Genomic DNA, 20,315 nt, shown 5'->3' on the forward strand with positions numbered 1-20,315 from the left:
AAGACTTTAAGATATGGCAGGGATGGGGGAGGGGCATCAAGGTCAATAGTAAATCTTTGTGGAAAAAGCAGTGCCAGTGGCCATCTGCAATGGGCCGGAGTGGTGAGGGGAGACTGGCATGCCTGGGAAGAGCCAGGCCACCGGGCATTTAGAGGTTCACAGCTTAGCAACCTCTCCTGACCCATGTCAACCTCTGGCAGTTCCTGGGGAGGAAGCTTGCCCTATATCACAACCTTGTCTTACAGACAGACTCTAAGTGCACTTAGGGGCCCAACAGTACCTACTCCCCCAGGAGCCCAGCAGCCCATGAAATGAGATGAGGGTCGAGGGTCCTACGTCCCTGTGGCTTTGCAACACAACCCCCAGCTGAGACTCTCCTAAAGCTTCCTGTATGCAAAGCACTGGGTTTTCTATCCACAGGCCACAGCCTTAAGAAAAGACTTTTCACCTTTCCTACTTTCACCTCAACACTCCCATTTATCCCATCTCTGCTCATATCTTTTGTTTATTCATTCATCTTTTCATTATTTATTGAACATTTGTTGAGTGCCTGTCATGTGCTAAGTGCTGCAGCAGGTACTAGAGATTTAATAATAAACACCCCCTCCCCCCCGCCCCGTGGAGCTCACAGTTCAGTGGGAGAGATAGGCAAACAAACCTTTTGAATGAATTCACACATCCACCAACGTGGTGGGCTGCAGGGCTAGTATTTCAGCCGAGGGAACATATACGGGCTTGGATCTCGTTCCCCAGGGCCCTATAGAAACTCTGTTTGATTTTACATTAACTAAACCTACTTACTGATAACTTTTCCTGCCACTCTTCTACTTGGGAACTCTTCCTTACATTAAACCAAAATCTGACTCCTTCCAAGTTCTATTCTGTCCTCAGACCAGTTAAGCAATGCTCAGAATCCTCTCTTACTGCTTCATTGATCACTTTCATGCATAATTTCCCAAATCCTAGCCTAGTCCTGACCTTCCCCTTGCACTCTTTCCCATAGCCCCTGCCTGCCATAGGCATTTCCTATGCCATCCCCCTGAGACAAATCCTTGCCCTGACCCCACCCCAACCCCACCCCCAGCCTCAGCCTGGATCTCATTCCTTACTATTCCCTTAAAAAATTTTTTGGGGCGCCTGGGTGGCGCAGTCGGTTAAGCGTCCGACTTCAGCCAGGTCACGATCTCGCGGTCCGTGAGTTCGAGCCCCGCGTCAGGCTCTGGGCTGATGGCTCGGAGCCTGGAGCCTGTTTCCGATTCTGTGTCTCCCTCTCTCTCTGCCCCTCCCCCGTTCATGCTCTGTCTCTCTCTGTCCCAAAAATAAATAAAAAACGTTGAAAAAAAAAATTAAAAAAAAAAATTTTTTTGTGAGGGGCGCCTGGGTGGCTCAGTTGGTTAAGCGTTCGACTTCGGCTCAGGTTATGATCTTGTGGTCTGTGAGTTTGAGCCCCCACGTCGGGCTCTGTGCTGACTGCTCAGAGCCTGGAGCCTGTTTCAGATTCTGTGTCTCCCTTTCTCTCTGCCCCTCCCCTGTTCATGCTCTGTCTCTCTCTGTCTCAAAAATAAATAAACGTTAAAAAAAAATTATTTGTGAATGTCACTGAATCATGATCAGATAAAGCCTTTCTTCTAATGTTAAAGAAGAAGCAGCACCTCACCAGAATCTTACTCTGGATCTGCACCATTGTCCATAAACTAGTTTGCCTCAAATGCTGGAATGAGATAATACAAAATAAATCAAAATGAAATCAAATGTGACTGGATAGCCTTTACACTTCAAAATAGCAAAACCACACTCATCTTGCTACACTGGATGACACAAACCTTAAAAAACCATCTGCTGTGATTCTGGCCATTTTTATCTGAGTCACTGCATTTAGAGTAAGAGACATGGGACCCAACAAACACACCTGGGTCTACCTTGAAGAGTTTCTAGATGGAGCCCTCTTCCTTACTTCTGAAGCTCTTTCCACCTCTGATCTCCAGTTACCCCATCCATTTCTGAATCCCATTATACTTGGAAATCTTATCTATTCCTGGTCTGCCAGGAACCCAACAGCTTTCCAAACAGGGGAAAAGTTTATACCCTCTCTCCCATCTTCACCAGGTAATTCAAGAAGCAAACTAATCAAGAAAAGTGGCTGGTCCAAACTAAAGGGAAATTCTTGGCTGCTTCCACAATCCTCCATGTAAACAGAGGGGGGGTCCACATGAGGCCACGGAGAGGCCACTCCTGCACCAGCGAAGAAGCCCCAGGCAGATGGGTGACATAGGGCAAGGACTGAGGTCAGAACAAGAGGTGACAGGAGAGGAGTGGCAAACACCTCTCTCTCTGCACAGGTCTTCCAGGCCTAAGTGACGCTATGCTTTGGTGAAAAAAATCAGTGATTGCTATCCAGAAAGAGGTAGACTTCAGTGGTTTGGGACAATTTTGAGGTCAGTCTGGACCTTGAGATCTTCTCAGAAGCTTTAAAGCCTTGCTTGTGGAGACAGAACATAACAGTCAAACTGTCCAAAGTTAAAAAAAAAAATGCAGAATCTGGAGGGAAAGCTAAAAACTAAAATAAAATTTGGTTTCTTAAGCCTGGACATGAAGTCGACAGCATTTTCAGTCAAAGTCTATGCCCCCAATGTCAAAAACAGGTATTAATTAGAGAAATAGAAGTTTCTTATTTCTTCCACTCTAAATTTTCTGGCCACCACTGGTTATTATGGTGGCAATAATCTAATAAAACACTGGAATTAAAGCAATGCCATAGTTTTGTTTATAAGGCTGACCTAACCATCTAATTTTTTAATTGAACACAGACAGACTGCACTTTTCTTGTCCTCAGACTGTCTTGAACTATTTAGCTGAAGGTGTCTAAGAAAACTCAGCAAAGTTCCACTTATTGGCATAGTTCAGATTGTGAGGTTCCCAACTGGCTCTAGCAGGAAAATCAGCCTTTCCATTGCTCCATGTAGTATCGCCATCTGGTGGTAGAGGGAATAACTGCAGGCTACAGTGCTACAGGGTAAAAACTTGCCTTTTGCTGGTTTACTTCCAAAAAACGGTTTCTTTTGGTGACCTAAGTTTATCAGACACGGAATATATTCACTTTCTATATTTTAGCGGTATTCAAATCATGTTGCCATGATTTGAAAAAATAAAATAGCTTACAGCTTAAGTATTTTAAGTAAAGCTGTTGGTTCATTTGCTCCTTTATTACATACCTCCTTCCTAAGTGCCTACTATGTGCCAAGCACTGCGGAGGGCACTGGGACAACCAGGAAAACAAGACATGGTTCCTGCCATCCAGGAACTGAGTATAGTTCAGTAGGGAGACAGAGTAAGTGATCAGGCACATCGTGTACGAGTCTCGGGAATGTCTGGCACCTCAGCCAGCGCCTGGCATGGTTTGTGTGTTCAAATATTTGTTAAAGGAATGCGTGACCTGGAAGCACACAGTAGGGACACGTATCCCAGACTCAGCAGTGGTCGTGCAGGGTATTTAAAATATATACCATATGTCAGTATGCTAACCTAACGTCCTCATTTGGTGAAGAGTATGGAGGAACAGACGTACATTTCACACCACAATGGCACTAATTACTAAGTCTGTACTTTCTTGGAAAACATAGATAACTAGGGCATCCTATTCCACAAAATACCAGTTACCCAAAGTCTTAGGTGACTTGAGTGAGCTATTTTAATTAACAATTCCCTTAGCATGCTTGGTTAAGAGTGCAAAGTCAAGTGCCATTTGGTTACAATGGGAAAGAAAATATATACAAACCTTTCTTCTCTTGCTTGTCTTTGCTCCTCTCTTTTGTCTAAATACTCTCGGCTAACAGAAATATGCAGAAGAAACAAAATAGGGAAGGAAAAGAACAGAATTAGATGCTCATGAAATTGCCAAGAAATTATTAGTGTTTCATGAAAGACTGTTGCCTCAGAAATGGAAAGTGGTTGTGCTGGATTAAAAAAAAATATATATATATATACATATATATATATATTATATATGTATATATATATAAAGGCTACCCTTTCAAACTACTAAATACAATGGATTTCCTATCGAATCAAGGGGATGAAAACATGGGAAATCCTACAAGTTAAAGAAAGAAGAATTTAGGTATATGGGTGAGAGAGGAGACAAAAAAGGTTTTTAAAAGGTGAAACAATACATAAATAAAATACGGCAACTGCAAGCAAGCAATAGCTTTCAGAGATGATTAACGTCCAGTCAAGTTCTGCTAGCTCCACAATTTTCATCTCAAGGATTAAATCTAGGTGGGTCCAGGTGTCTAGGCCATTTTGTGTTGCACTCTGCAGTTTGGACATTCATGCCACAGCGCAGGATTCTTCCTCTCCATCCCTACGCAGGGATCATGGGAAACTCTTGCTTTGTACATTCTCTTGTCTGAACTCGTGAGATGCCCAACTTTGTCCACTTCCCACGTTTGTTGCTCTGCTCCTACTGATGAGATTCCAGCTTGAATCTAAGTTTAAGACTTAGGATCAGCAACTTCTCAGTGGACCACCACTTATTTTTCTGAAAAATTATGACTTCGTGGCTTCCTAAACTGGACGTCACAATGTAGCTTAAGTATTCTACCCGCCCCCCTCCCCCCCACCATGCACTGGTAACAGGATATAAAGGGACAGTAGGTCAAAGCAACTAAAGCAGCTTAGGAGACGGAGAAAAAGAAACAAAGACCCAGATTTGTTATCATTTATGAGCACTCATCCTCATCACCTTCCACATTAGAAATAATATGCCCCATACCCCAGGAATCTTAAGATCATATTCAACAAAAATAAGAACAGGTAAGGATGCTCTCCAAGGGAAAAAAACAAAAGAAGTACGAATAACTTAAATCAATAAATGGCTGAATTACTATTTCCTTTTTTGAAATTCGTTTCATTCACATCCTCAGACTTTCAGGCTGGAACTACAGTCATCATAATTAATAGTTGTATGTGGTCTGTCCTGACGATTGACCAGCACTCCTTCTTGGACAGGGTTCTTTTTTCCAGGATCTGTGTCTTACATGGGAAGTGAGACCCACTCGGGATGAAAAGCAAATAGTGGATAGTTACAAGCACGGTCTCTACCTAGACACACAAGCATATGAATGTACAGCTTAGTATTTGTTACAATGCGCTCTTGTCCTATTCTTCTGGGGCTTCAATGATATGAATGCAAGGCATTTTGTTACTGTTCTATAGGTCCCTGATACACTATGTTTTTTTCCCAATGTTATGCTTCATTTTTTAAACTGGATAATTTCTGTTGTTCTACCTTCAAGTTTACTGACTTTTCTCTCATCTCCATTCTGTCATTGATTCCATCCAGTGAATTTTTTATTTTGATTACTGCATTTTTCAGTGCTATATGTATTTCCACTTGGTTCTTCTTTACAGCTTCTATTTCTTTACAGAGACTTATTTTTTCACTTGTTTCAAAAGTATTTGCCCTTACTTCTTAGGACATGTTTATAGTAGCTCCTTTACAGTCTTTGTCTGATAATAACATCTATGTCCTTTTGCAGTTAGCACATTTTGATTTTCTTTCCCCTTTAAGATCCTCGTGGTTTTTTTTGTGTGACACGTTACACTGGATTGCATCCAGAACATTTTGAATATCTTGAAATGAGACTCTGGGTCTTCCTTGAATTCTATGAAGAATCTTATTTTCCTTAAGCAGGCAATCAACTGGGTTAGGTCCAGCCTGCCAGTTCTGACACTGGCTCCAATATTAGCTCAGCTTTCAAATATTTTTAATGCTATTCAAATTGAGCCCTTGTGTGCACCACCCAGTAGCCAGTCCTGGACCTTGAGTGGCGGTCCACTCTGAATTTAGTTCTCAAAGTCTGTGGTATGCTCTGGAAGTTCTGAGCCACATGTGCACAATTGGGAGATGAACCCAGAATGCTCTCTTAATTTCTCTACCCTTTGTGACTTTCCTATAATTTCTCGACTTCCTTGGGTCTCCACTCTTGGCCCTGTAGCCAGAAAGTTTGGGCTTTATTTTCCATGCTCTGGTGCATACTTTGAGTAACTCCGTCTGCACCCAGGGCAGCACAGCAGGATGCAGAGAGAACGAGGGCAATTTGCCTCGTGCTCTTGGAGCCACAGCTCCTTTGGTCAGAGGAGGGGTGCCCTCCCTCAGAGTTTCAGGCACCTGCCTGGACACTGCTGCCATCATTGTGCTTCGGTAATAATACAGCTTGGAGACTGGGGTAGGGAAGAAGGGAAAAAAATATGAAAATACAGGACATTTCTCCAGTCTCTGACTCCTAGGAACTCCGTTTTCTGCTCCTGAGTTCAGAAAGAGAGGCCTTCTCTTAGAGCTCCTTCAGTTCACGCTTGGTATGCACTTCTGGGTTTGGGGGTACCTCTGAGGACACGCCAGGTGATGAAGAGGAAAGAAAAGGGTAAACTCTCGCTGGTTTGGAACTCTGAATGCTAGCCTCTGTCCCCAGTTCACTGGCTCCCTTTTACAATCCAGAGTCTTCAGAGCTCTGTGTGTCTGTCCACGGCTTCGGGTGGCACTCAGTGGCACAGAAGAGATGGGAGGGAGTGTGCCGACTCCATCTTCCCCTGAACTGACACCCTGTTTTAGTAGGTTTTCAGCCCAAATCCTTGTACGTGCAAACTATCCTCTGAATCTGTGTGTTTCAGTCAGATTCGCCGCTGCTATTTGGTGGCAAACTATGCAAACTCTCAGAAAGCCCTGATCAGGAAGGATTTCACCTGTTCCAGTGGTTTTACAAATTGGTCTTTCCAGAAGTGATGACTCACAGAGTTACCTCATGAGAAATGGTGCATACAGGTCGGGCATTTCCACATATAATTTGGTAAAAGTCCGACAGTTCAGGGTCTGCTATGCAATCACAGTGGAGGAATGATGCTAAGTTGACTTCGTGCCAGCCACTAACCCAGCCTTACAAAAGCCAAGATTAGCGTTTCACTCACAGACTTGGGATATTTGTTGCCATGTATTAGTGAATTATAGTTAAGGCAACTTTACAACTCAGCTTCTATTTTGACCATTTCATACTTACCTGGGTTCTGGAAAAATGTAACAGAACCTATAAATCCTTATTGACACTGCTTTATATTCTTTGTGGGTTTAAATGGGAGTCATTGAAAGGGGATACTGTTTGCCAAAGAAACTAAACTGATGAAACAGGAAGTGAAGATGGGGTGAGAAATGAAAGCAAGAAAGAACACAGAAGGTCTAGGAGCAATGACTGTGCCGGTGACAAAGGCAGCGATGAAGAGGGGGAGAGGATGCGAGAAAAGAGCAGAAGGAACGAAATGTGTAAGGATGGTCTCAGCAAGTGTTCTGCATAGAGCACTGCACAGCACGAAGCTGGCGGGGAGGAGGAGAAGTGGAAGGAGGTTGACCAGGAGGTTGGTGAGAACAGGTGCACAGGCTGGAGGAGAAACGGAGTGACATTGAACTCAGCTGGGGCAGACAGGCTGAGACTGGAACACAGCCTGGGAGCTGGATGGAGACCAAAGAGATCAGTGGGATAATGGGCTGGGAGTAATCGGCAGAATGGCTTTCTCCTCCATAGGAAGAGAGATTATTGTTTAAAAAAATACATTGAAGATTGCAACAGGGAGCAAGGAGCAAAGCAGAAAGTGGGAAATGCATTTTCTTTTGGCATCCAATGGAATATGAATAAAACATGAGTAGCTTTAGGGGGAAATGACAAATTAAGTTAAGACAATTAGGCTCTCTGTCTTCAGGAAGGCCTGGATAAGACCGTTTTAGATAATGGAGGCCCCAAAAATACACAAGCTCCTAATTGTATTTGGCTGGCTTTCTGAGCTTCCTGCCATATGGTTAGAGGGAAACGGCCATAACAAGCCAGAGCTAGTCCGTTTCAGGAATGTCTTACAGTTCCTTAAAAACAGAGACAGAATCTAAAGCAAACTTATTACTATCGAACCCTTCACACCAGTATTCATCATACAGAGCACGAAGGCATGCGCTTCAATTTTCCATTATTTAGAGAGTCTTGAAATTCCTCTTACTTGAATTTGTTCCTTTCTTCCCGTTCTATTCTCTGCAACCTTTCTTCTCTCTCCTGCCGCCGCCTCTCTCTCTCTGCTGCCAATGACTCTTGATGCTGCCTAAAGGATGATGTGAGAAGACCACTCAGTGAAGACCTAAAGATACAGAGTTAATGTTTTAGTGGCTTGGCCTGTGATTCAAAGTACCCAAGTAGGAACCAGCCAGACTTCGGTTTCGAGTGAGGGTCCAGTCCACTGGTACCTAGGTATTGCTGGGGGGAAATTACTGAGCGTCTCAGATCTTCATCTGTAAATGGAGGTAAGTAGCCTGCCTCGTGCGCCAGGAGGAGAAGAAGGTACTAATGTGCATACAATGCTAAGCACCATGCCTGGCACATAAGCAGTCATCAATAATAGGTGCTATTACCAAAAAGAATTCTCATAAATACAGATTCATCCTCTCTCCCACTCCCTTTCTCTCTCTAGAGAGAGATACACACACAGTTTTTTGTAGAGGTTCTTTTTTTTTTTTTTTTTAATTAAATCCAAGTTAGTTAATATACGGTGTAATCATGACTTCAGGAGAATTTAGCGATTCATCACTTACATACAACACCCAGGTGCTCATCCCAAGTACCTTCCTTAATTCTCATCACCCATTTAGCACATCCCCCGACCCACCTCCCCTCCAGCAACCCTCAGTTTGTTCTCTGTATTTAAGAGTCTCTTATGGTTTGCCTCCCTCTCTTTTTATCTTATTTTTGCTCCCCTTCCCTTATGTTCATGTTTTCTTAAATTTCACATGAGTGAAATCATATGATATTTGTCTTTCTCTGACTTATTTCGCTTAGCATAATATACTCTAGTTCCACCCACGTTATTGCAAATGACAAGATTTCATTCTTTTTGATCACCAAAAATATTCCATTATATATATGTGTGTATACATATACATATATATATATATATACACACACACAATATACACACCTATACACACACATTATGTATATTATATTATACACACACATTACATCTTTATCCATTCATCAGTCGATGGACATTTGGACTCTTTCCATAATTTGGCTATTGTCAATAGTGCTGCTATAAACACTGGGGTGCATGTGCCCCTTCGAATCAGCATTTTGGTATCCTTTGGTTAAATACCTAGTAGTGCAATAGCTGGGTTGTAGGGAAGTTCTATTTTTAATTTTTTGAGGGACACTCCATACTGTTTTCCAGAGTGGCTGCACCAGTTTGGAGATACACATGCATTTTAAACTTGATCTATGGAAAGGCGTTATAGAATCAACATTCAATCTAGAACTGTTTTCTATTTTACTTACATACGCTAAAAATATTTTACCATATACCAGCTTCTTGATATACCTCCTCAAAATAATTGTGTCATCTTAAAACAAGTGTTAAGATAACAGATGAAGAAAAAAAGACACAATACTGGTCTGAAATCTGACTGAAAATAAATCTTATTCTACGTCAAGAAGCATCCAAGAACACACAGCATGTTCAAAGGACTTGACTGCTGGTGACGCCATTCAATATGGACTGTTCACTGAAGATGGCATCATAGGGACAACTGGCTGCGAGAGGCCTCAGTGAGGGATCAGGGTGGTGGGAATCACAGGAAATGTTAAGTCACGAGAATGGGTGGGAAAAGAAAAAATTATGTAAACTCATGAAAAATGCAAAAGGGAGTTCACTGGGAAGAGGGGTCTGTTGGACCTCTGGACAAATCTGTATGGACAATGAGGCCTTCATTTGTTGAAAAAATTCTAAAACTAAGATATAAATATTGCTGAAATATAGGTGGGATGAAATCCTACTTGAATCCAGTGAAAATATGCCTGCCTGGTGGGGAACACAAGGTTCCTTAGTGCGGGAGAAAGATGGGACTCTGGTATCACTCACATTCGGCCATAAGTCCCACAGCCATCCTCCTTAGCAACGTGGAACTGCCTCTGGCTGTCAGTCAGAAGCAGAGGGAAGAAGCCACCATTCCTGCCGGCTACAGGAAGGGAGTGACCAAATCCCATATTCCAGGCTCTCTCGGGAGCTACTTCATCAGCCCTGGACACTTGGGCATGGATAGAATGTGAGTTCTCCTTCATATAAATGAAATCTGGACTATCTTTCTTAAGCTGTTATTTATTTTTTTCTGTCATGTGAGGCTAAATCTAATCCATAGAGTGTTCGGGTTTACTGTACCTCTCACGCAGTGACTGACAAATTTTTACGGACATAACAGATTGTTTCAACCTGATTAATAAGTTTAACAAATGAGCATATATACCTACTGTCCCAAAGTGGAGAAAACACATTCTTCTCAAATAGAGAGACCACCAATCCTGCCACAAAGCTCATAAATAAATGCCAAAAATTGGTTTCATATGGGCTACCCTCCTCTCAACAGTGTAAATGAGCTGGAATAAGATAAATTTTAAAAATTGATATAATTGGAAAACTGTGAACACTTCTAAATAGTTCAAGCCAAAGAAGAAAAATACAGAAAATTAGAAATGATCCAAAGGGTACTATAATGAATACAATATATATATCAAGATTTATAGAATACTTCTACAGTAGTATTTAGAAGGAAATTTATCACCCGAAGTGTTTGTATTAGAAAAGAAGTAAAAAATAATGAGTGGTCAACTCAACAGTTTGAAAAGCAACAACAGAATAAATTCAAATAAGGCAAAATAAATAAAGATAAGAACAAACATGAATGAAATAGAAAAATATAGAGAAAATTCAAAAAACCAAAGCTGGCTTATAATTTTTAAAAATAATAATACATCCTGTCAAAACTGTTTAAGAAAAAAGCTGCTAATAAGCAATTTTCAAGAATGGCACATAGATACAAATACGAACATAACAAGAGACAAAAATAATTATGAGAAAATGAGAAATTTCTATGACAATACATTTGGAAACTTTGAAGAAATGGATGTTTTTCTAAAAATGATTGAAATCACTGAGGAAGAAATAGAAATTTTAGAGCTCTATTAACCTTTAAGAAATTGAATCAATTAATTACAGATATATCTACACACACCAAAACAAAAACAAAAACCCCACGAGGCTCATATTTTTAAAGGTGATTTCTACCAAATAATCAAAGAAGAATTCATCGTAGTCATATACAAAGTTTCAGAGAATATAAAAGTTCCCCAGCTCATTTTATGTGATTAGTAGTCTGACACAAAAACTAAACAAGAACAGTATGAGAATAGAAAGTTATATACTGATTCCAAATATGAACACCACTGCAAAATCTGAAATAAAATCATGCTGTTTGTCCAATGAATCCAAGGATGTTTAAGATGAATACATCAATGAATGTAATTTACCACATTAATAGGTTATAGGAGAAAAACCATGACTACCTCCGTAGATGAAGAAAAAGCTTTAAATACAATACTCATTCGTTATTAAAAAAAAAAAAAAAAAAACTTTAGCAAGCATAGAACTGGAGAGAGTGGTCTTAACCTGACAATGGGTATTTAGCCAACATATTTCTTTAAACTATGGTAAACATTACTCAATGCTGGAACATTAAGTGCATCTTAATGTTAGAATTGATCAGTCAGCGGGGAACTGATGGACTATTTAACAATTGGTACTGAGAGGATTATTAACCACATACAACAAAATACAGTGAGGCCTTCCACATACCAAACACAAAGAAAAATTCTGGGATTGGAAAATGTAAAAAGTAAAAACTTTGCAATATTTATCTCGGGAAAGAATTTTTATACCAGAAACAAAAAAAGTGCCATCAAAAAGGAAAAACTTGATACATTTACATATATTAAAATTTAAAATCTGTATGCACTTAAAAGAGTACAGAAGTTAAGAATAAAGAGAAGCCACCACTTAGGAGCTACTTATAACACATATAAACCACAAGGATTAGTATACATATAACAAAAAGAACCACTCCACATTAGAAAAAAAGAAATCATTCAGTGGAAAAATGAGCAAAAGATAATGGGCATTTTGCTGAAGAAGAGAATTAAATGGCCAACAGATATATAAGTGATGCCCATCTTCACTAGAAATCAGGGAAAAAGAATACAAGTTAAACCCATAGTGAAATATTATTTCAAACGTCTCAGATTGCAGATTGACCAAAACTAATGCCTGATAACCCAAAGCATCGGCACAGAACCAGACAACAAGAACTCTCTTCTATACCTTCTGGGGGTCTAAGTTGATATAATCATTTTGGATAAGCACTCAGTACAATTGAAGATGTGCATATCCTACAATCCAGCAATTCTACTTCTAGGTTTATACTAGAGAGTAACTTTTGCATGCTAAAGATGGCAGATATGTACGAGAATACCATGTGCTACGCTGTTTTGCACTGTTAATGGTTAATAACTAGAAACTATATAGGAAAACAAAAATATGGTATATTTTTACAAAGAAATACTTTATACATGTGAAAAAATAGAGTGAAATGGACTAACATGGATGATTCTCAAAAGCACAATATATTGACAGTGAAAAGCAGTCTGAAGAATATGAACGATATACTTTCATTTCTATGAAGTTTAAATACATGCCAAGCAAAACCATACACTATTTAGGGGTATGTTTATATTTAGCAAGATTATAATAACATATATGGAAATGACAAAGCCAATTTCAGGTGGTCATCACTGGGGAAGAAAATAAATCAAAGGGACAAGGGCTTCAATTTTATATACAATAGCTCCATAATTTTCTGTCATTACCTAAAATTTTCTGTAAGCCTGGAATATATTTTTGAAGCTATTCTATTGCTCTTCAAGAATCAAAAGTACTTCTTGGGGCGCCTGGGTGGCTCAGTCGGTTAAGCATTCAACTTTGATTCAGGTCACAATCTCATGGTTTGTGAGTTCAAGCCCTGCGTTGTGCTCTGCACTGACAGCTCAGAGCCTAGAGCTTGCTTTGGAGTCTGTCTCTCCCACTCTCTCTGCCCCTCCCATGGTCATGCTGTGTCTCTCAATAATAAACATTAAGCAAAATTTTTTTAAAAAGAATCAAAAGTACTTCTCTTTTAACATCAAGTATCTTTGAAGCCCCGAGCTAGGTGAACCTCAAAAGTTAAGTCTAGCTCCAGAATTTGAAAACAAAACATAAGGTATTCTACACAGGAGAGTTATTATTTTAGGACTATGTGGGGAATTTGAATCCAGCCCAGCTTCCCAGCCTGCCCTGTGTAGTCATCTCCTCAAGTGCTAGCATCTTTACCTTCTGAGTTCTCTTTCCAGAACAAAAGACAGGAGCGTGCTTGGTGGCCTGTGCTCATGCTTCGGTGAAGAGCAGAATAAGGACCTTGCCATTCCCCCTTATTCTTCTGACTTTAGTTTCTTCTAAACGTTTGCTCTGATCTCAGGAAAGACTTAACACGTAACTTAATAATGGGCCATTAGTGGCTGTGCTAATGAAGTCAAAGTGAAGCCTCTCTATACCACACATTAACATAATTTCCTTACGGAAATTGTGAATATTGGAGCCTGAATAAAATTAAAGTAGTATTAGAACTCGAGAACGTTAAGTAGTGTGTCCAGTTTAGTCAGGTCGGTATGTCATTCCCTCCTGCAGATTTTGACCCTGCCCACTTGGACCACCTCGTAAGAACAGATCTCATATTGACTTGCTGGCCAGAATGCAACAGCAAACGCACTGATGAGCAGCCTTAACAACACGGGAAGTCTCCTTCCTTGGTTCCTCAGTTCTTTAAGAACTGAAATGCGAGCTAGCTCAAAGCAAAGCAGAGTGGTTCCTCTATTCTGGACATGAAGCAAAATGCCTTGAGCAATTCAAGATCCATTCTCTTGAGCACACTAACACAGATCCCTATAGCAGGAAGGGAGAATTTAAAGACCTCCCATGGGCTTTTGTGTCCTAAATGAATAGAAGTCACTTTGATCATACTGGAAACAAAAGGCTATAAACATCATATTAATAAATTTCCCTAGGTTTTCTGGAGAAGCCCAACATGTGAGAATATAAACTGTGAGAATATAACATGTGAGAATGTAAACTGTGGTCCTGTTTCTGGAAATGGGCTCCACCCATAATATCAATGTCAGAATGCACTCAAACCATACAAAAGGGAATCCCAGATCAACCTTAAAAAAAAAAAAAACCCACCAAAATTCAAGTTAGTATGGTAAATTCTCCTTATAAGGGCATCATTAACAGATTTTTATCTTTCATATTAAGTTTTTCAGGAACAATCCTTACAGCGATTGGAAGTTGCTGTCATGTTTAATCTTGGCTGGCCTGAGGACCAGCTATGGCAAAAAAGGAACGAGCACAACAAGGTTTAGAGAAAACCAGAGCATGGCCAATCGCTGAACCCCGGTGAGCCTAGTTTACTTGTTTGTAATTAGTGATAATAATACTTGAAACTCATGAAGCACCATCAGGTTAACATGAGAGTTTATGTATGAGCTTGCTTAGAACAGCATCTGGGCTGGAGCACCTGGGTGGTTCAGTCAGCTAGGTGTCTGACTCTGGATTTCTGCTCAGGTCATGACCTCACGGTTTGTAAGATCCAGGCCCTCATCAAGCTCTGTGCTGACCGCAGAGCTTGCTTGAGATTCTCTCTCTCCCCCCTCTGCCCCTCCCCAGTTCATGCACACTCTCTCCCTCTCTCAAAATAAATAAATAAACTGAAAACAAAAGAACGGCACCTGGGCCATCCTGGGTATATGACACATCTCATTTTATGCTGGGAGCCTAAAATCTCTGGATGCAAGGGAAGGCTAAGCTGCAGGATCAGGGTCAGATCTGGGATGTGACACTGGCAGCTCCCAGCCTGAGAGGCGAGAATGGGCCGGGGGATTGATGTGAACGTTCCCACCATGGCTACCAGCTGGGTGAGTCACCAGGGCTGCGCACCACCCCGGAACACATCTGGAAAGCTGAAGTCGTCTACGATACAGCCGAGGCAGCTGCAGCCGAGTGAAGCCACGTAAGAATGCAGGTGGAGAGGAGCCAGAGAGAGATTTTGCAATGGAGCGGATGATCTACTCTGAGTGAGAGGAATTGCAATATTTAATCCTGACCATACCAGGCTCCAGGGGCTTCCCCAGAAACCCATCTGGTTAAAGCCTCCCTCACCGAGATGTCTGAAACAAGAATTCCATTTCACTGAAATGTGTTTGGTAATCACAGTTACCACTTATGGAGACAATACCGTGTGGTACTATTTTACGTGAAATGATTCTTTAAAAAAAATTTTAGTGCTTATTTTTGAGAGAGACAGAGACAGAATGAGAATGGGTTAGGGGCAGAGAGAGGGAGACACAGAATCCGAAGCAGGCTCCAGGCTCCGAGCTGTCAGCACAGAACCCGACGGGAGGCTTGAACTCACAAGCTGTGAGATCATGACCTGAGCCAAAGTCGGATGCTCGAGCGACTGAGCCACCCAGGCGCCCCTACATGAAATGATTCTTTTAATGCCTACAACCTCTTGTACTCAGTTCTACTATTCCCCTCTTTATAGAAGAAGAAACTGAGGCCAGAAGAGTTACATTGAGGACACAGCAGAGGTGGGCATTTCAACAAGCCTGTTGGCCAGAGCCCCAGTGTTAACCAATGTCTTACAGAAAATAAAAGAGAAAGGAATACACTTCATCTCATTTGATGAGGACAGCATTACTCTGGTGTAAGACCATTCTGGAAGACAGCTTGGCAATTTCTTAAAAAGGTAAACATGCACCTACCATAGGACTCAGCAATTTCATTTCTAGGTATTTATCCAAGAGAAAAGAAAGCACATTTCCATACTAAGACTTGTATGCAAATGTTCATAGCCAAAAATTGGAAACAACTCAAATGTCCATCAACAGATAAACAAACTGTGGTATATTTGTATGGTGGAGTACTAGTCAGCAATAAAAAGGAATGAAGTATTGAAACATACAACAAAATGAATGGACTTCAAAACACTTATGTTATTTGAAAGAAGTCAACCCCTCCCCAAGAGTACATATAGTATGATTACATTTATATAAAACTCTAAAAAGTGTAAACTAATCTATGACGACAGAAAGCAGACCAGTGGTTGCCTAGGATGAGGAAGGGCTGCCTTGCACAGAAGGGCATGAGAAAATGTTTGGGGTGATGGATATTTGCATTATCTTGATTGTGATAATGGCTTCATTTGCATATACATATGTCAAAACTTCTGCTCAACTTTTTTATGTCAATTATACTGCAAAAGCTGTGTAAACACACATGCTCCTTTGGTAAGTTTGAGTTAAGTAAAAGTCTAATTTGTGAAAGAAGCAAATCTTCAACACTTTTTATTTAAAAAATGATCTCTGGTGAAATAGTAACAAAAGTCACACTAAGTTCACAAATTATCCGATATTTGAAATTATCACTTAATTCACAAGCAGTTAATTTCACATAAGATACAGAGGTCAAAGAATGGTACTAAAAGGGCAATTCATTGGTGCAAAACCATGAGGTTGTCCTTACAACCTAGCTGTGAAAATCGGGGGTCACTCGATCTAAAGATCACAGGAGAAGAGGTAACTCTGGGTTGTGCCAAGCAGTATTTGCTTGCCCTGGAATGAGGAAATGTCAGAATCTTCTTTCACCCTTCAGGGCTACATCCCAGCTCTCAAGGATGAAATGAGCAAGCCCCAGAGGCAGCCCTAAGAACCAGGCAACTTTTCTCCATCATCGTGGCTACAATCATGGAGACATCTGCCATCAAAGAGGGAGACATGGGTTTAAGGCTTCCTTCTGCTCTCTCTCCTCCCAACTGTCACACACTGCTTCAGCGCAGCTCTGAGGTTCCCAGCCATGGGAAGCAAGAGCATGGCTCACATTGTGTGCTGTGGACACTGGCCCCACATGCAGTCTCACGTGACTGCACTCACTCACGTGCAGGGCACGTGCCATTCCCCTAGGCATAGCTGGCATCATGCTTCGACCTGTCCCCTGACCCCTTCTGCAGGCCTTGACCCCAGGCTCACAAGCAGTTCTTGCCAGTTTGTTCTTACTTTCCACCCTCCTGTCCAAGACCAAGCGAGTCCTCCAGCAAGGAGGTCAATCCTCCTGTCACAAGTTCCCGGGCCACCACAACGTGGCTTCATGATTAAACTATTCTTCGGGCAGCTTCCAAATCACGGACTGCCACCAGCACCTCCTGGGTCATGGCTTCCTGGCCTTGCAGGCCCAGACCAAGGTTCATCCTTCCCAGCTTCTCTCTTCCTCTCCTGTCCAGGCCAACCCACACCTCCTGTGCATGCCCACCCCTTCTCTAAACACCAAATCTCTTCCAAACATAGTCTTCCAGCTCGGGATCATGTTTTAAAGAAAAATATGGACTCACTCATTTTTTTTTTTTTTTAATCTCCCTCATCTAAGTGGGCTTGCTCATCTCATCACGAGAGCTGGCAAACCTAGGGATAAGTTGCAGTATGTCTTACATTGGTGACTCAGTTTCCCAGACCTCTTATTAGAGGTGTCCCTCATGAGGATAGAACACCTATGCTAGGCTCTCGACTTTGATGGCCTCTCTACTTCTATGAAATTTCATTTTCTTCACGAAATTTACTGCAGCGGAAACTCTCCATTTGCTGATGATTTGCTTATCTTCTGTTTCTGCCAGTACAGTGTAAGCCAGGTGAAGCCAGGGGCGGGTCTAATTAAATCAACGTCAGATTCTCATGGCAGCATAGGTGGCACATGGTGAGCACCCAATAAATATTTACCGAATGAAACATAGGAGTCATTATATGTGTGTATGAGTGTGTACAGCCCCAGAGGCTAGGTTTCCAGCTGTCACTGGATATTTTGGTTTTACACTGGCACAGCAGAAGAACAGAGTGTGAAAGGGTGGGGATTCCATCTAAATATCTAGCTGTCTACACACACACATGCTCAGTCACTCACTCTCTCTCTCTCAAATCAACCCAGGAAGAAACTCAGCCTCTCCCACCATAATACTAAGACTTACTCATTCCTGGCTGGGCTGTGTAGAAACGAGTGGGAGAAATGGGAGAAGGGACCCAGGAGTACATTTTCTGAATGAGGAATCTCTCCCTTGTTCCTACCCCTTTTCACTCTGTAATCTTTGAACAACGCTAGTGTGAAACCAGAAACCCAGCCATCAGGGGCTGACCCACTAGGACAGGGCGCACACGAGGGTGTTGGCCCAGGGGTTCTGCTTGCAGCATGGAATAACTGTGTCTACAGCTCTGTGGGTGGAGGTGTTCCATCTGCATTGTTTGATGAGTGACCTTTGCACTTCCTTGTTCTAGGTCTCACCTAACTCTGTGACGCGCACTATTCTCACTTCCCAGTGGAATTACAATAGATAAGCTTAAGGTTGCTATGTTTACCTTTTATATAAACAAGGATGAGAGAATTATGTAATTAAAAAAAAATGTATTCTAATCCCACTTTCCAAAGGAAGAAAACAGGATTCTGGGAGATTCAAACTGGTCATGCATGTGCTCGCCTGCTTATGTGACAAAGAGGTTTGGGGCAGGGCGGTGAACAGGAGGCTGGACAATCTCATGTGGGAGACACGGAAGTGGCTGCTGCCCAACAGCAGCGACAAAGCAGTAAAGATGCCCCCTACAGGAGAATGAACAGGAGAACAGCATAGAGTGTCTCCTTGCAGAAAGAAAAAACTCGCTTTTACGAGTCATGTGAACACAGATCCTACAGGGCACAGTCCTGCTTGTCTTAAAGATTTCCCCCCATATCTTTGAATAAAATATCCAATCCAGGAAAGTTAACCATCTTGATCCCATGGCTTTGGGGGACCCAAACCTACTACCACGGACCACTGTAGATTGATGAACCCCATTTTAGGAACAAAAGGACAAATACATCAAAGGGCTGAGAGCTGAAGCATATGAACCCACAAAGATGTTACAATTCATCCTGTCTGAGGAAGTCAGAGGAGTTTTATAGGACAGATGTCATCTATGTGGCTCTTAGAGGACAAGAAGGAGTCAAGTGGATGAATAAAGGAGAGGTTGGCCAAAGAACAGAGCAAATCGGAAGGAAGAGTCCCCAGGAGAGTCTGGTATGTTCATAGTGGCATCTCCATGGGGTTAAAGTACAATGAGGCTGGGGGACGTGACAGTTGATAAAGCTGGAAGGTGCCTGCAGGACCCAAATGTGAGAGATCTTCTTGGTGATGTTAGTCAAGTTGGGCTTCACTGGTTGGCAGAGGAGTCATTCAAGGTTTCTAAGTGGGAAATGTCATCCGCTCAGATCTACATTTCAGAAAGACCTATATCACTCAATAGATAGTCTGGGCATGACATAGATCTTGAACTAAATCTATGGTAGGAATGGTAAGGAGTCAGCTCCAAAATACACGTGGGAGAAAGAGTCCCTTGAGTCTGTTGAGGACTCAGAGTCCTCCCGCATGACAGAGGGCTGATGTAGAACCCAGGTCCCCACACACCCACAGTCACAGCAGATAGATGCCATCGGGGAGCCAGACCTACCGTATACTCACTCTGTCAACGGACCAGCGCATCTCCCCTCCTCCACTTTGGATGCAATCACAATCGATTAATCAGAACCACATTGTGCCTTACAGGAACTCATTGTCTATAACAAGACTGGTATCAGGAACTAGCAGCAGGCAAGTGGGAAGGAGCAGGCAAGGTAAAAGGAGAACACAGCTTCTGTGAATGGTAGGGACTCAGTCCACATTGGTACCTTTATTTCCTGTCACCGGTTGTAGACTGGGTGCCATTAATTCTGATCACATAAAAAGAACATGCCTTTGATCTTATTTTATATGCTCTTCAGGATTTTCTCAGTGATGTCTGAAGTGTCTTTTTTAACCGACTTCGACCAATTTAAATTGAAAATTAAAAAAGAAAATTAACTAGAGCTCCATTGCACGATGGTGCCCTTGACTCCACAACACAATTTTGTAGGAAGTACGGTGTAGATCAAGTGATGGAACACAGCCAGCAAGTATTTGAGACCCAGAAAAACATATGAATCACCTATTTGGAAAAATCAATGGTTTTAAATCCAAACAAGTAAAATCTCGAGGCACACGTAGATACGAGTGAAGGCAAGAGATGATAAAAGCCAAAGCTGACTAGGACAAGAGGACACAAGCACACAGATCCATGCACAACAGACAACCCACACAGAGGAGGAGATTAGGATGAGGAAGACACAGGTACCAGCAAGTTATACTCAGGGCGATAGTCAAAAGGCCTGCCAGGCAGGTAATATATACAAAACCTGATGTAACTGAAAACAGGCAGGAAATGCATGGA

The 20,315-nt window shown here is 41.8% G+C and overlaps 1 protein-coding gene across 6 annotated transcripts in view; it reads right to left on the bottom strand.

The window, feature by feature from the left end:
* Nucleotides 1-20,315, bottom strand: part of FHOD3 (formin homology 2 domain containing 3) — a 469,815-nt gene that overhangs the window by 89,254 nt on the left and 360,246 nt on the right. For 4 of the 6 annotated variants that reach the window (XM_049619506.1, XM_049619511.1, XM_049619510.1 and 1 more), the window contains 2 exons: nucleotides 8,035-8,169; nucleotides 3,776-3,826 (listed from right to left, as the gene is read on the bottom strand). In XM_049619506.1, the coding sequence (XP_049475463.1) occupies nucleotides 3,776-3,826; nucleotides 8,035-8,169 (186 nt within the window). The remainder of the gene's footprint in view (nucleotides 1-3,775; nucleotides 3,827-8,034; nucleotides 8,170-20,315) is intronic. The other 2 variants (XM_049619507.1, XM_049619508.1) reach the window with 2 other exon arrangements.

The sequence above is a fragment of the Panthera uncia genome, assembly GCF_023721935.1.
Source record: "Panthera uncia isolate 11264 chromosome D3 unlocalized genomic scaffold, Puncia_PCG_1.0 HiC_scaffold_8, whole genome shotgun sequence".
NCBI classification, from domain to species: Eukaryota; Metazoa; Chordata; class Mammalia; order Carnivora; family Felidae; genus Panthera; species Panthera uncia.